Source organism: Mesocricetus auratus, unplaced genomic scaffold (assembly GCF_017639785.1).
Source record: "Mesocricetus auratus isolate SY011 unplaced genomic scaffold, BCM_Maur_2.0 Super-Scaffold_100026, whole genome shotgun sequence".
Taxonomy (NCBI): Eukaryota; Metazoa; Chordata; class Mammalia; order Rodentia; family Cricetidae; genus Mesocricetus; species Mesocricetus auratus.
In genome coordinates, this window is record NW_024429207.1 from 23971415 (window position 1) to 23989109 (window position 17695).

Here is a 17695-nt window from a genome sequence, read left to right on the forward strand (position 1 = left end):
AGCCTCAAAGTGACACCCCAAATTTATTATTGGGATAAAAATTTTCTCTGTCACTACTACACCTAACTTAAACACAAACATTTCCAACTTCGTACTATATGGTCTTTTAATATGTCACATTTATGCTATTTTTCCTCTTCTTTTGCTCTTAAGCTACTATTTTCTACCAGGATCTAACAGCCTAGCGCTTGCTTAGCACTGAATAATTTCAAATTATTTAGAGTGCAAACAATTGAAGGGCATGCAAAGAGGCCTCAAATAGTAATAGCTATATAACAGCATCTTGCGTCTTTCAATGGTTTTGTGTAAGTTATAAAACCATATAGTAGCACACATGTATGCTCTCTGTACGGTATTAAATCTTGATATAGTCTAATGCCAAGAAAGCCGGTGGGCAGCATTTTTTATACTAATGGTTCTATTTGTTGAAGTACATATACGATTCACTGCATCGTTTGTAGTGGAACAGCACAGGTTCCATTCCAGAGCAGGACTCAACTGGCACTCATGGCTGCCACAAGAGGTGCTGAAGATTACGAGGCAGCAAAGGAAGGATCGAAACGTAAAACTTTGAGACAGTGACTGGCTTTTCACATTTGAGTTACACTCAACTTTTGAGTGACTGAGAGCGATAATACATAGGCATGAAATAAATTCAGGAGTAAGCACTGCTACATTGCTCATACTCTTGCCTGTGTAGTCAAAAGCATTTTGATTGATTACATGTAAGCATGTAAGGAATATCTAGGATTGGAATGCAAAAACAATGAAGACAATGTGGAGTTCAATCCAAGGACAGGGTGTAGGGGTCTTACAGTGAACTTGTAAAGGTGGTCACACCCCTTGGGCGTGGCCTCAGGCAGACAGACGCAGAAAGAGGGAAGTTTGAGGCTTGGCTTTCCTTTGGATTCTTTTTTTTTTCGAGACAGGGTTTCTCTGTATTGTTTTGGAGTCTGTCCTGGAACTCACTCGGTAGACCAGGCTTGGTCTCGAACTCACAGAGATCCACCTGCTTCTGCCTCCCGAGTGCTGGGATTAAAGGCGTGCGCCACCACCTCTTTTCTGGTGGGTCAGCCAATCTCATCCATAGGAAGGACATAGAAGCACTCCCGTGGTCCTTTGTATTTTTCAGTGTAATTGTTTCCCAATAAGCATGTATCGTGGGTCTAGTGAAATAATTACAAACTCGCCTTCAACGGGGTTTTGCTTAAGCTGTGAAATTTATAAAGTATTATATATTGCATAGATTCTTATAGGATAAATGTTAAATCATAAAAAAAGTTTTAAAATAAACTTTTAAAATATGACCTATTGAGTCTCAAGATCAGTCTGAAGAAATGTTTTGTGTACTATCGTACATCATTTACCAAAGAAAATTATCTTAAACAACAATTCAAAAGTAAACACTTATGTACCACTCTCTCTTCCTTTTCTGGGTCGTCATGACATTTTTGTTCTTCCTCTGATGCCACTTTTCCGGATGATTCTGCAGAAAAATCTATATAGTTAATTAAAATACTCTCAGAAGACTTTTTTAAATGATAGTCTATGTACCTATAGAATATCCACAATAATTAAAAGTTTAAAACTCCAGTTAAGATTAAGGTTATTTGGACACTGACTTGGGAAATCCATGTAATTACAAAAGCAGTAGCAATATATCATATACACATTGTCAGTAGAGAATGATATGTTCAAGGCATGAATAAATCCATTCCCAATTATTCTGCCAAATGTGCCTAGAACGTGTTTACAGAAACAATACTTAAAAGCATGTGCAATCAAACAAAAACATATTGAAAAATATTCTCTACTTTATAAGAGTAAATCTGAGAGTTCAGTTAGCTGTTATCAACTGAACGCTTCCAAACCTCCTTAGATCATAATTTTTTTATTTATTTGGTTCTTTGACAAGCTTCTTTTCCCTTAAGACTTCATATAATATTTGAAAATGCCTCTATTATGGCTATATTTTTTGTAGTAAGATATAATTTGCTGTCTGTAGTATACTGGTGGCACTTTTCAACATTTTTCTTATAACATGAATCATAAGTCATTTCTTCATTCTTCATTTTTATCTTAGACTAGAAAGCATAATTTTAACTTCTTCTTTGTACAGTCAGTCTTTAGCTCATTTTATTCAATAATTATTTGTGAAGTTCCTAGTAAGAGGTAGCCCTGAAATTTAAGTCATTGGCAAAGATTTAAATTATAAACTTCTTGAAGTAAAGCTTGATTTGACCCCTGAAGAGTGATCTTAGGAAGATTGAGGACAGGAAAGAGTAAGACTATGAACACCGGTAATAAATGAGGCTGCTAAATGACAAATGAAAAAATGAATTGGATATTGCCAGCTATTCTGTCACATCAAGGGACTTAAAACTGAAGGGTTAGGGAAGAGAATATCCAAGGTTTATGTCAAACTTAAAAATTGTTGCACATTAATATTTAAAAATCCTCCATATTCACTTTTGCACCTTACATAATTGTAAATGCGAGAACAGAATCAATGTTAAAAACAATTAAGATGAATGCAGAATCAACAATATTAGTGGCATGAGTAAAAAAAATGGAGGGACGTAGTTTAGTAGGTACAAAGGTGCAAATTGGTGTAATGTTTATTTGAAGATTTTCTGGATAAATAAATTCAAAAGCAAATAGTAAGGAAACTACAACCCTTGAATGAATACAAGAATAAACATGCATCCCTGTATAATAGAATATAATAGAATCTGCATTATTGGTATCAAATGAAGTGTTATTGAGCTTATAGATATGGTATAAGAATAGAAATATATGAGGCCCTAGGATCCATATAAAATCAAATTTGTATCATAAATACTGAGTCAATAATTCAATAATATGGATTACATGAACAGAGTTTCTAATGACTACTATAGGAGACATTCTGCCATTTTCTCTAACATAGAACATTAATTATACATGTAGGCAAAAACTGAGACAGATATTTCATCACGCTGTGTATTACATTAGTTCCTGCAGCAGTTCTATTGCCACAATTAAAGGGCACAGACTTAGAGAATAAATGAGTAAAAATACAAACTGTTTGAAGACAGTGTGTCAAAGTAAAAGCATAATTTGAATTTGTAATGAGCAGTAACTTGTAATTTAGTTCATACCACAAAAGTATGCTCTCCAAAGAAGAGTTGCTCAGTCTTCCAAGTAACTGACTTTACAAGCATAAACTATTACAAACAACAGTCCTATATTTTCTTTTTTGTTTGTTTGTTTTTCTTTTTAACGAGACAGGGTTTCTCTGTATTGTTTTGGAGGCTATCGGTCCAGCCCGGCCTCGAACTCACAGAGATCCGCCTGCCTCTGCCTCCCAAGTGCTGGGATTAAAGGCATGCACCACCACCGCCCGGCCAGTCCTATATTTTCAAGCTATGCAAAAATCATTGAACTTTTATACCTAGCACAATTACTCTGGAAAATAGAAAATGGCAATGTTAGTATAGCAAGACACAAAAGGGAAAATATCTGTGGTAGAGTTGAAACTTTGAAAATGTCATTTTAAACAACTAAATTGCTTTTTGTAAACAATGAGACCTAACAATGATAATTTCGTACCTTAAGTAAAGTTTTTCCATCAAATTCGGACAGCTAAGAAGTCAAAATCAAAAATGCTGTGTAGATTTCACATTTTTGAAGCACTTTTCCTACATAAATTAATGTTGGGAAATTTACCTGAACAATATGATTTTACTTGCTTTTTTGCTGGTGCTTCACCCACAAAAGAATCTTTCCCTTCAATGGGAAGCTGTAGAGATTTTGAAAGAAGATATTTAACAACTGCATGCTTCAAATAATATGATTTTAATGACCCAGGATAAGATATAAGCTTATTACCTTCAATTGAACATATTCATTAGGACAGTCTAAAAAGACAGATAAATATAGTTCATTATAAGTAAAATTTATCACACTTTCATAAAGAATTACTATCAAAAATATTCTTTGTGGTTAGCTTATACAATGATTATTTTTACTTTTTGTTTTTCTCTTGAATAAAATATACATGATAGAAATCTACTGAAATGGATGGACTATATAATTTTAATCAAACTTGACAATTTTCAAATTAAGATTATGAGTTCAGTGAACATTTCTAAGGTGTCATTTCTAATGGGTGGAGAATAAAATCTATCTGTAATTTCAGGATGAAATCAAGATAATATTGAAGGAGCCAAAACTGATTATAGCATGGGAAAGACTGTATCTACAGCAATAAACTAACTTCACAGACATTCATTGTAGTGTCTGTGAGAATTTATCATGTTCTTCACTTTATATCTAAATTACAAGCAATCACTACTTTTCTTAGAGATGTGAATATCACTTCTTATTGAAGGATGCTTCTGAATTTATACTCATGGCTATTCATTTGTATAATTATAACACAAAAAAATGTTATTTTTTACGAACACACACATGCTGACTATAGTATCACATCTTGGGTTTTTCTTTAGTTTGCAATTTTTTATTTTTTTGAGAATTCATAGATCATGCCCACTCTTTCTTTCCCTACTTAAACTTCTTCTGTGTTTCTACCTCCTCTCAAATTCATAACTTCTTTAATTATTATTGTTATACACACACTCACTCACACGCATATATGCAACCTACTATGTCCAGTTAGCGTTGCTTATATGTAGATGTGTTTAGAACTGCTTGGGATTGGATAACACATCAGGGAGCATGTCCCTAGAAGAAACTTATTTACCATCTCTCAATAGTCATTGATTTGCTGCAGCTCCTCTAGGGATCAGATGTATTACTTTGAACTCTTAAATAGTTAATGCTGAAATACTTAACAATAGCAATGATACTGCATTATTTATATCAAATACTTATATGAAATTTGGAGAATACAGGAGCAAAAATGGGGCATTTTAAACATTTCAAGCATTTATATTTACCTATCCCATAAAATTATTAATATTAACTCACCTTCTTGGAACCATTTCCCATGCTTTATATCAGCATCTTTGTTTGGAACAGAATCATTTTCCTCAACAGTAGGCTGTATGTGTTTAGAAATAAGTTACATATTAACTCTTGAACATGCCATAAAATATGAAGTTAACTATGCAGGAAAAAAACAGAAGAGTAATTACCTTTGATAGAGGATAGTCTTTAGGGGTGTCTAAAATGTCAAAGAGGAATAATGAATTCCATGTAAACCTGATATTGACTGTACATATTTGTGTAGAATTCATATAGAAAATAATCCTCACGAGTGAGAATGGGTATTTTAATATTAAAGTATGGTAGATTTTTGCATTGTTTATTGTGTTAGGTCAAGCCAAGAAAGGGCAATTCAGAGATATCAAATGGAAAAATAACACAACGGCTGAAACTAAAAGCACAATCAAAAGTAATATAACACTGGTGCAACAGTGATACAAACATTGTGGTGATAAACAAAAACTATCTGATTGAGATTCATGAGATGGAAGCCATACCCAACACTGCTCAGGTGGCCAAGAACCTGAGGCTCAATAGGCCATGGACCTACAGAAAAACCAAATACTATTGTTCTGCTGAAGAAACATAGTAATAAAATGATTCCTGACATTTGCTACACCTATAAACCAGTGTCTTGTTCAGTCAATATTAGAGAAGCTTCCTTATGCAGTAGAGAAGAAATAATACAGGGATCTGCAGCTGAGCAATGTGTAGAGAGTGAGAAACCCCAGAGCACTCAATTCTAAATGAGTTATCTTTATCAAACCCCTCCCCTCAAGGTTCATGGAACTATGTGGAAGAGAATACAGAAAGACTGTTAGATTGATTATGGACTAGAGAAAGCTCAGATATTTCATGAAAAATGTGGCAGTGTCACTTTAAGGCATGAAAACAGAAATTTCTTCTTGGAGTAGTGTAACCAAGTGTGAACCCAAATTTTAATTTTCTGCTTCTCTCCCTGACTCCCCTCTTTAATTTGTGCTTACTGACATATCTGTAGTCTGTTGTATGTAACTAATATATCCATGTTGCTTACCTGTGTTTATTTGAATGTGAATGGCTCCCATAGACCCATGTGTTTGAATGCTTGGCACATAGGGAGTGGCACTACTGGGAGGTGTGGCCTTGTTGGAGGAAGTGTGTCAATGTGGAGGCGGGCTTTGAGGTCTCATATGCTCAAGCTACACCCAATATGACACAGAATCTCTCCCTGCTGCCTGCTAATCAAGATATAGAAGTCTCAGCTCCTTCTCCAGGACACATGTCTGACTGTAAGCTGAAACGATGATAATGGGCTAAATCTCTAAACTGTAAGCCAGCCCCAGTTAAACGTTTTCTTTTATAAGAGTGGCCATGGTCACTTGGCTGGCTTTTGGTAACCTATTCCACATGCTGAATTACCTGGTCCCACCTCAACATAAGGGAGGGGTTCAGTGCTGCCTCAACTTTGTGTCATGCTTTTGTGCAAGCCCATAGGAGGCCTGTCCCTCTCTGAATGGAGATAGAGGAGGGGTGGATGGGGAAGGGGTAGATAGGAAAGGGGAGGGGATGAGAAGCGAGGAGGGAAGGGAAACTGGTTAGTATGTGAAATAAATGTTTTAAATGTTATTTCATTTTTTAAAAATTAATGAAACGATACCACAAAAAAAAGAGCTGCCATGGTAATGGTGTCTCTTCACAGCAATAGAAACCCTAAGACATTGCCTGACCTGTCTGAGTGTTGCTCCTATCTGATCACTCTATCCCTGTTTCCTGTTTCCTGTGGTTGTACCTAACAAAGGGCATTGCTATGGATTCATTGAACAGCACTAGAAACTCTTGGTATGGTAAAAGAATGAGGAATACTTTTTTATAGAAATCCCTAATAGAATTTTATAAGAGAAGTTACCTTACTGACCTCAACTGACCCTCAAAAAGCACTCGAACCAGTACAGAAATGTTATTGATCTATATCCACATGTTGCTTCCAATATTTCTTGGCACTTTAAACAGGCTGAGTACACAGTAGGGCAGTAGACTGAATATATAGTCTCAAATGGTCTCAAGACATATTATTAGCTGACTTCAGGTTCTGGCAAAAATTTAGCCCCTTTGAAAGCATGAGATATTTTTAGAAAAATAAATCACCACAATAAAGACACATAACAAGAAGATACACGTGATTTGTTACCAACTTTAAACAAATTACCTTGAAATAGCAAACAACTTTCTTGAAGCATTCAGATTAACAGTAAGAACTGCATCAAATTATTCAGCAAAAAAATTGGAGAATATGGACTAGTAATAGCAGACTGTGAGCATTTCAAATATTTTGAGATATTTGTCCCATGGAATTTAATACTACAAAACTTACCTGCTAAGAATGGTTGCACTGTGACATATTGTTCCTTTACAATGGTAGGCTGTATGAATTTAGAAAAAAAAGACACTTACGGCTCTAGTGCAGGTTATAGAATATGAAATTAATGATTCAGAATAAAATTAAAAGTAACTACCTTTGATTGAGGACATTCCTTAGAAAATCCTGAAGTGTCAAAGGAACAATCAATTAAACACAAATATGACAATATTGGCTGGATATATTTATAAAAAGTTAATATGAAAATGATCATCATGGATAACTTGATAATGGCTATTTTATTTTGTTTTGATGAAATTTTACTTTGTTTTATTTTAAGCAACTAAGGACCATGACAGAAATCCCATGAGTAAAATTAAACTATAGTTATAATTTCACTTAAAATTATCCAAAATAATATGATGCAAATGAATATAACTTAATAGGAAAGGCACATACAACATTGTGGTATTTTTAATGGATGGAAAGGAAACTGATATGTGTTCCCAGGAAGAAACCATAACTATGAGGTGGTACCTCATTTATTAAAGCAGATGACTAAACCAATCAGCACATATCTCGAATGAAATATTTCAGAGATATCCAAATAATACTATAAGAGCTCTTCTCCACATCATATTCATACTTTTGTGCCACCAATCAGACATAAAACTTCCAAGAGGTAAATGATTATAGTTTTCAAATTTGATCAATTAGGGTATTCATGTGCAGAATGACATTGCATAATGATTCGCCTCAACAGACACACGTGTGAACTACTTTTAGACATTCAGATTTCATTTCCTTTTTACAATACACATGTCTTTTTTGATAAATGCTTTTCAGAACATATGTGAACCTAAACTACAAGAAAAGAGAAGACACGAGTGTGAATATACCTCAAAATTTATGTGTGTACCAACAACTATAAAAATAGTTAATTAAAATCACTTTGTGAAATATGAAAACAAGGTTTTCATAAAAGAATTATAAAGTACTAATTTGTTACATCTCAAATCAGAACAGCACTTAATATTAGAGATGTTACATATTCAACAAATAACTATATATGTCCTTTTTCACAATTACATTATTTGGTCACCGTGGGAATAGACACGTAGAATTTCATCGATTAACAATCTTATAAAGAAGTTAGCTATCATTTTGAAACAAGATGATAATTCTACATTCAAATTAATCTCTTCTGAATACCTAAGATTATTATAATCTACAACTTTAATGCCTGACTTACACTTATGGAGATTACTGAGTGTTGTAGTTCACCACATGACTCTCATTCCCTCTTAGTTCCAATAACTCATACAATACCAATAATCTCATTTTCATTTGAATCAACATATATAAAAGATTTCTGAGATGGTCTCTCTATAGTTCCTTGTCATTAACTCTAAATTTGCACATGTTATTTTTTTTCTTCCTGTGTTGGTTAGTTTTTAGTCAACATGACACAAGACACATGATAGAGTCATCTTTGAAGAGGGATCCTCAACTGATAAAATACCCCCATTGGATTTGCCTGCACACAAGCCTGTGGGATGGTTTCTTGACTAATGATTGACATGGAACATCCCAGCCCAATCTCTGGGGTATATGATGAAGCAAACTGAGAAAGCTAGGAGGAGCAAGTCATAAACCAGCAATCTTTCATGGCTTCTATTAAAGTTCTTGACTCCTCCAGGAACCAGAGTTGGCATCCCTCAATGGACAGGGAACAGGGATGTATAAGCCAAAAAAACCCTTTCCTCCTCAAGTTGCTTGTGGTCATGGTGTTTATCACAACAATAAGCAAAATAAGACACTTCCTGTCTTCCAACACATTATTTCCCTTTTACATTCTTGTAGCAAATTGATCATACAAGTTCCCTTCTTTTTCATTTGGTGTTGATACAACTGTAGAAATTAAATCCTCAAACATGTAGATAGAATTTGGATTAGTGATCAAAAAATGTCATTGAATTACATTTTCTCAATGACATTTCTGTGTACATTCTCAGAAATAATAATAATAATATTTAAGTTGTCTTAGATGTTATCTTAAACTATTAGCCAAAAGATCTTTCTCAATTTCTTTAATGGGAAGTCTACACACACTGACTACTCATTGTATTTAGAACACCAACTGCACCACTAGACACCTTCTTGGAAATGAAGAACTCCAGAAAAGTTGAACCAAAATTATTTCAAACATTGTTCTCAACAGGTGGGTGTTGGGGAAGTCCTGTGTATATGTCAATAAAGCACTGTCTGGCCAATAGGAATCTAGATAGGTGGGGCTAGGAGTCCAGGAGGATTCTGGGAAGGAGAAACACAGAGAGTCAACATGTAACGCCGTGGGGTAGGAGCCCGGAACTATTCTCCGGTAAGAGACATACTTAGATTAACAATTATGGGGTAATTACTTAAAGCAGAGCTAGCCAGTAAGAGACAAGCAAGGCCAACAGCTTCATAATTAATACAGCGTCCTGTGTGCTTATTTGGGACTGATACGGCTCTGGAACCAGGCTAGCGGGAAGGCTCCTCTCAAAGAAAAAGCTTCTTTTAACAAAATGGTGATCAGGAGTGGGATCATGAATTTCCACGCAAAATAACAAAAGCTTTAAAGGAATTTTAGAAACAGAAGAACAGAGAGAAGCACAGATTTTTGGTAGCAGCATTTTTCTCAGGTGTGCTCTGTTTTGCTATCGACAAGCCGAGATTCACGTGGCTCGCTTACCGGAGTCTTCCTGACTCGGCATAAAAAGAAAACAGAAAAAAAAAAAAACAAAAACAAGGTTGTTTTAAGAGACTCTGCTAACAATTGAAAAGTTGTATGTACAGCTGGAAGTGGCAGCTTTTGCTGGAGGTCAGCATGGACTGAGGCGGTAAGCTGGAATCACGCTTACGCCCGCCATCTTGAAAAAAAAAACGGCAGTTTAAAACAGCCACGGTTTTACAGATAAGACACGTGGCCAGAAAAACAAAGATTTACAGTAAAGTCAGACTTGGATGAACAAAACCTCTAAAGGTTTACAGTGTGTTTAAAAATATAGGATTGAGAGAGAAAAAGAATCAGGCATAGTGGTAAATAAATAGAAAAGCCGGGCGTTGGTGGCAGCACGCCTTTAATCCCAGCACTCGGGAGGCAGAGTAAGATTTGCTGCAAAGGCAGCAGCAGGCTGATTTCCAAAGAGAAACCCTGTCTCAGAGAAAAATAAATAAAAGTGAAAGAAATAAAGTAATAATAGATAAATAAATAAGCCACATAAAGATGGAAAATACACAGAGAGTCTGGATACTGTACACTATTGTGTTTTTCAGTTTTTTGATTGCTAAGGAAGGAACAGCTACTAAAGTACACTTGATTATAAATGCTGCTGAATTAATCCAACTTCTATCTTTTAAAAATGCCTTAACTTCAAATTTTAAGTATAAGAATATGTTACTTGGGAAAGGAGATTTTGCTTATGTTTCTACAGAAAATGAAAAGCTGAGGATTCCTTCCAGGCTTCTGTGGTTTGACGAACCAAGACCCCCGGAAGCAGTGGGCAAGGTTTCAACAATTGAGACAGCTAAGATGATGGAGCTTTACAGACCATGAAAATAAGGACTTTTACAGGTTTCTGAGTTTTGTCATGATCCCCATGGTATGAACAGCGCCCCCTTCCAGCACGAAGCAGTTTGGAATGAGCGACGTCCTATTTCCCATCTTGTTTATAAATCTTTGTTTTCATTTAAATGGGGTTGTTTATAATTGTCTAATGATCACAGCCAATATTTTTTTAATGGTAAAAAGGGGAATTATGGTATGGGTATTGTTTTTCATTTATTGATACAAATTCAAGGTCAATTTTGTGATGCTTATATTTCTCCTCTTGGTTAAGTATTGTGCTTATACTGATCTTTTAAAACATAATGCATAATTGAATACAGACTATAGATATTTACTTATAATAGTCAGAACTTATAGTTAGGTAAGTTAGGTTTTCTAGATATATAGAGATGTATTTGAGACAGATAGATAGTCTTCAAACCTCTCAAAGGCCTTCAGAAAATGGCATTTAAAATGGTTTAGGGTTTTTCTTGACAATGAGAAATGTCTGCTCCTGGCAGCACCAATTATGTCTGAGAGGAAAATGGGCATCGAAGAAACTCGTTAGGGAGTTTGCTTTCAACATGGCAAGATTAGCCATTTGGGCAAGAAACTGCTCTTGCCTGTACTGCTTGACTGTTGCTGTATCATCTGGATATGCAGGACCCACAGGAAAGTGACTGCTAAACTCAGTCTTACAGGGTTCCTGCTTCATGAAAGAGTCTAAGAGACTTTCTACAGGACAAAGAAAAATGACTGACAGACTGCCAGCGCAGATGGACAGTTTGAAATTTCCTGCTTTGCTGAGAAGTGTTCCAGACACATTGTGGCCTATGGGCTGAAGATGGATGTCCCAATGTTACATAGGAACTTCAGGTGACTGTCCAGGCAGTAAGATACCTCTGTCAATCCTAGTGTTTATATATTATCCTTCTGTGGTCTTTGATGGAGTTGAAGACAGATAGTTATAATTATAGTTTTCCTTAGTTATGATAAAAGATAAGCTACATATAGGACTTTGGACTCACAAGGATGGGATGGATGATATTTTCTTTAGATCTTGCTAAATGTTAATAGACAAAATGTTGTAACTGTGTTCTTACTTGATAACTGTTCTGTCATATACAATTTGACTATGTTAAAGTTAAGACCTTTCTTTTTGTTTAAACAGAAAAGAGGAGATGTTGGGGAAGTCCTGTGTATATGTCAATAAAGCACTGTCTGGCCAATAGGAATCTAGATAGGTGGGGCTAGGAGTCCAGGAGGATTCTGGGAAGGAGAAACACAGAGAGTCAACATGTAACGCCGTGGGGTAGGAGCCCGGAACTATTCTCCGGTAAGAGACATACTTAGATTAACAATTATGGGGTAATTACTTAAAGCAGAGCTAGCCAGTAAGAGACAAGCAAGGCCAACAGCTTCATAATTAATACAGTGTCTCTTGTGTGTTTATTTGGGGACTACAACGTAGCAGAGCCCAGGTGGCTGGCGGGGGATAAACCAAAGCAGCTAGCAAACAAAAAGCTTCTCTTAACAGGTGGGTCATGAAACTGTAAGAATCTCTGACCAATATATCTCTTGCAAAATTCCTTTACTCTAACTTAACTCTAGTGTGATTTTTCCCACCATGTCTCGCAGTTGGAATCAGCATCCTAATCTTTTGAATGCTCTTTGAACCTCTTGATGAACACTTTAATCAACCTATGGTTGAAACTCCATATTTTTCCTTTCTCTGTTGCTATTTGAGGTTCATATTGTATTATACTGGGATTTAAGAACACTTTAACTGACATTAAACAATGTATACAGCTGAGAACAGATGTCAATTATGGACAAGATAGAGCACTGGAGAAGAATCTAACATGTGAAATCTTTTTTATACTGCCCCCTAAGTGAGGGAAAAAGGCTATGGGAACACATTGTTCAACCTCTTACCCATAATTGTGCATTAGCAGCTCACTTTATAGTGTTTTCACAATAGCAGTACCCTACCCATGATTTTGTATAAATTTCATGCTCCCTTTCTTCATTTTCTTCATTTCCTCTCTATTCTTTCTACCTTTATTAACCTATCCCCACTCTTCACCCCTCCATTTATTTCCTAACCTTCCTTGGGCATTAAACACCTGAGAGGTAACTCATACCATCCCCCTTTTGATATGCTTCATTTATCCTGTCTTAAAACTTGTTTTTTGACATGCAGATTACTGCAACTTAATGTAGCCTGCTACTCAGTAAATATTTCAGAGGTAACTTTTCTGGTTTAGAGCATATGTAACTCCTTGTGTTTCAAACAAATATTCTGTCAATGGACTTTTTATTGTAAGATTCCTCACCTTTTTCCACACATACCACTGTTTCTTCTCCTCTTTGATCTTTAGCCATTGATAAATAACCAACATTCTGTGTTTGAATTTGCTTAAAGATGTTCTGTTAAAATAAGCATCAAAAATCAGTTATAACATATTCTAATCACTTTCCAGCAAAATCTGCTTTCTATCTTAAAATCTACTAAATTTAATTCAAGAAAGAAGAAATTGGAAGGAAAGATATGGAGTGTGGATCAGACCCAAACACATTATATGTATGCACAAATTTTAAAGCTTAATTTAAAATAAAAACTTAGATTTAAAATAAATATGTATTGAAAATGTATTACAACAAAAATGACTCAGCATGTTTTACTTATATGAATTTGTTTACATACATATACATGCATGTATGTAACAACATAAGTAAAAAGTGGTTATCAGTTTGGGAAAGGGAAGTCATGGGAGGGGTTTGAGGGAGGGTCTCTGGGAAAAGGAGGATGGCAATTGATGCAATTCTATTTCAATTAAAAACATATTTCAAAAAATTTGATACAGAGAGCCATCAGACAAATCTAAAACTGATAAACACATTCATGAAAGTCCTTAACTACAAATTAACATGCAAAAATTAGTATTCTTCCAATGGCAAAGACACCAAAAAAGAAATCAGAGAAGCAGTCCCATTTATGAGAGTCCTTTAAAAAATGTCTTCTCTGAGCTCTTATTTCTGTTCACACTGCCATTCCAATCCTAAATTTAAATAACACATCAACCTTCTCTGTCTTGACATCAAGGATGCTCATTATATGAACTTAGTGTTTACTGGTTCTATTTTTACTTTGCCATAATTTTTTATGTTGAGAGCCTAATTGCCAAGTTCTTAGCCGATACTCAGTAACTGAAATTATTCAAGATCATACAAGTAAAATTTCTGCTGTGAAACCTGAAACACTAACATACTCATATGGCACATGTTTTTAAATAGTTTTCTCTAAACTAAAAGCCAAAGATTGACATGAAACTCATAAAAAGTTTGCATTCTTCAGTCCTGACACATTCTATACAGTAAAGTCATTGGGTAACATTTTAATATAGTTTCTGACTCCCTTTTTTGAAATAGGATGAGTTTGAAGCATAGCACCTATGTCCCTAGTGGGAGGTACCTTCTCTTTATAGGTAGTGGAACAACTGTGTATACCTGTGTTGTCTCCCACAACAGATATATGACTAAAGACTAAAATGAGTAAGTGAAAGTTACACATTGATAGTACTGACTGGTCATAGGAAACCTCAATTTTTTTAGTTACTTGGAATAATAGGTCTTTCTAATACATCAAATTGTGGGGTGATCCCCTTGAAATCATTCAAACTTTAAAGTGCTTAGTTATAAGTCTCAAATTTGCTCTAGTCTTTAAATAAGTAAGTAGGCTATGAGAATGGAAAACAACATTAAAATAATCTTTTTTCACTTACATCTAAAGATTAGGGTTATCTGTTACTTTTAGATTCTAAAAACATCCTTTATTCTATAACTAAGTAAATGGTGTTAAAATTAAACACTGAGTCATGATCTACTGACTCTGAGGACAGTTTGAAAGGTAACTTTCTCTGACACATTTAACATTATTTTACAATGAGAAACATCAGCTTGTAATTCATATTTAAATACTTAAATACCAGTGATGGATTCTTTCCAGAGCCATTGTGACTATCTGGTTCTTCCTCTGATGTCAATTGTATATTTGGTCCTCCTGACAAGTCCATACATGTTAAAAATAATCCAGGAAAACATTTAAATAACATGATAATAATTATTCCATATGCAAAAAATTAAATATTAATAATAACACCAACTGGACTTTTAATTTTCTAATTAGAATCTTCAAATAGGTTAACTCTTCAACAGTATAAGTACTGACTTATTTAACTATCAAAAGTTTTTGTGCATTAGTTACACATCATTCAAGTGTGTCAGGTATACAACATACACCTATCTCAAAGATTCAGTAACAATCACTCCATTAAACACCAATGAACACACTTTTGGAACCAAATTGAAAACACATATGGAAGCATTTGCAGTAACCCCAAACTGAGTAGAAATTTCCAGACAATTTTGAGTTATAAAATTATCAGTGCCCAGTAAGGAACAAATTTTATTAAGTGAATAAACTTTAAGCATTGTTCCATAGAGAGTTAGATGTTACTCAATAATTGACAAAGGGTATGAAGGAATATGAAATGGAGAGCCTACTCTGTGTAAAATGGTTTTCTTAACTTTGTCCTTTTCTGAGAACATCTTCTGATACTGAATGAACCCCTGATTACCTTAAAGCATAAAAAAGTAGAAACAACTAACTCAAGTTGCTTCTCCAAACCAGTCCCTTCAACTTGTAAATGTCTTCTGTAAAATCTATGCCAACAATAACATTGTGTTATTTAGAACAAACCCTGCAATCTCATCTAATCTTGGGGAATGGGAATAGGAGTGAGAAGTCTGAAAATCCACATGGATTTGTAATATTTAGAGTATATCTTTCCAGATTAACTAACTGGTAGTGCAAAATGTACCCTCTTGTATAATCCGTGCTTCCTTCATCTCTGCTGTTTTATCTAGAATAGAATCATTCATTTCATTGATAACCTGAGAGGAGTTTGAAGGAACAATTGAACAATAATTGTGTATTGCATTTAGTGTGATGTAAATTATCCAAAGCGAAAACATAAAGGCTATTACAATCAAGGGTTGATATTCCTTCAAATATTCTTAAAAAGCCAAATAGATAATCAATTATGTGTAAATAAGTCAAACAACTGTGAATTCCTGCAGAGGGAACCTAAATTGCTTAATTTGCCTCCATATGATTGGGCTGTGGTCGTGTCTGTTGTGAGTTTTCTTAATTGTCTATTGGTGTGGGAGGTCCCAGCCCACTGTGGATGGTGCTACCCCTTAGCCGATAGTCCTGGGTTGTATAAGAAAGCAAGCTGAACACAAGGCTGTAAGCAGGGTTTCTCCATAATTTCTTCTTCCATTTCTGCCTCCACTTGACTAGTACCACCTCCAGGTGGTTAATACCATCCTGATTCCAATAATCTATGCAGGCACACAACAGTGTAATATGGTTTATATGAGAATAGTCTGATAATAGCGAAAGTGAGTTCTTTCAAGTTTCCTCAGAGTGAACTTTCATGCCTTCCAGGCAATTTCTCTCCTATCTAGACTATCTTTCTTAACAAAGCACCTCTATATCTCATTTCAGTTTTATGCTAGCTTGTGGATTATTGTGACCACTTCTTTCATCTTTGTTTAGCAAAAATACCTAATAACTAAAAAATTGTATTTTATAACCACAGAGAGCCCCACTTACAGTATCCTAAGAATCATATAGAATTATTCAGTTTCTATATATATTTGTTTGTTTGTTTCTGGATAGAATAAGTAAGGGCAAAATGCACTTGGGCCCATTATGCTTTCCACAATAATTATCTCTACAGATTTAATCTCAGTCTCCATCATCACTACTCTTTATACACTGTGACTTCTTGTAGCATCTGAACCAACTGAGAATTCATCACAAATGCAAAACCCCATTTATGACTCACCAGAGTTTATTTTTATCAAGGCCAAAGTAGATGATTCACCAAAGTTTAACAAGTGGTAGTCAACACGGTTTTGTTCCAAATGCTTATATGTATCTATTTAGAACCTACTCTAAGAATCTACACTGTCATCACCCAAACTGAGATTATATAAGCAGTCACAAACTTTATAATGGACTTTTAATCTAATCCCATGCGTTTCTTATTTCCAGTTCTTGAATTTTCACTTATAGAACTCTACCTGCTGAAGTGGTAGTGTTTGCAAATGGACAAAATACATATACATTCACAGTAGGTCAGTTATTATAGTTATACTGTTCTTTAGTAATAAGACATAGATTTGAAAAACCAAGTATTTAAATTCTTAATGGGGTCTTACTGATGAAGAATACAAAAAGAGTGGGATACTTTGTTCTAATTTTAGACAATCTTGAGTTCTAGACACTCAAGTCACATGTTCCTCACAAGTCAAATACATTACTTTTCTTTGCTGCACAATTTTTTAAATTTTCTCAATTTAATTATTAACTTGGTACAACCCAGAATTACCTGGGAGGGTACTCTCAATGTAAACACTGACCTGCATGCCTGTAGGCAATTGTCTTCATTATATTCATTGAGGTGTAAAGTGCCACCACTGTGAGTGACACCATTCCCTATGCAAGAGAAACTAGGCTGTCTGTGGGAAGAAAGGAACTGAGCACTAGAAAGTATGTATTCGTTATTCATCTCTGACTGTGGTCTGTGGTCGTAATGTGAGCAGCTGCTTCAAGCTCCTGATAGTTTGATTTCAATTCTAGGATGAGCTACGCCCTGGCCCTTTGAGTTTTAACATACTGCACCTCACTTATTTTGTTTCCTTCAGAG

At 35.1% G+C, this 17695-nt stretch overlaps 1 protein-coding gene across 1 annotated transcript in view; it reads right to left on the reverse strand.

The window, feature by feature from the left end:
* Positions 1 to 17695, reverse strand: part of LOC110340289 — a 93030-nt gene that overhangs the window by 71775 nt on the left and 3560 nt on the right. The window contains exons 3-11 of the mRNA XM_040731735.1: positions 14906 to 14979; positions 13253 to 13346; positions 7485 to 7513; positions 7343 to 7391; positions 5139 to 5167; positions 4972 to 5044; positions 3871 to 3899; positions 3709 to 3781; positions 1416 to 1486 (exon numbers count right to left, since the gene is read on the reverse strand). Coding sequence (XP_040587669.1) covers positions 1416 to 1486; positions 3709 to 3781; positions 3871 to 3899; positions 4972 to 5044; positions 5139 to 5167; positions 7343 to 7391; positions 7485 to 7513; positions 13253 to 13301 — 402 coding nt within the window. The 5' untranslated portion in view covers positions 13302 to 13346; positions 14906 to 14979. The remainder of the gene's footprint in view (positions 1 to 1415; positions 1487 to 3708; positions 3782 to 3870; positions 3900 to 4971; positions 5045 to 5138; positions 5168 to 7342; positions 7392 to 7484; positions 7514 to 13252; positions 13347 to 14905; positions 14980 to 17695) is intronic.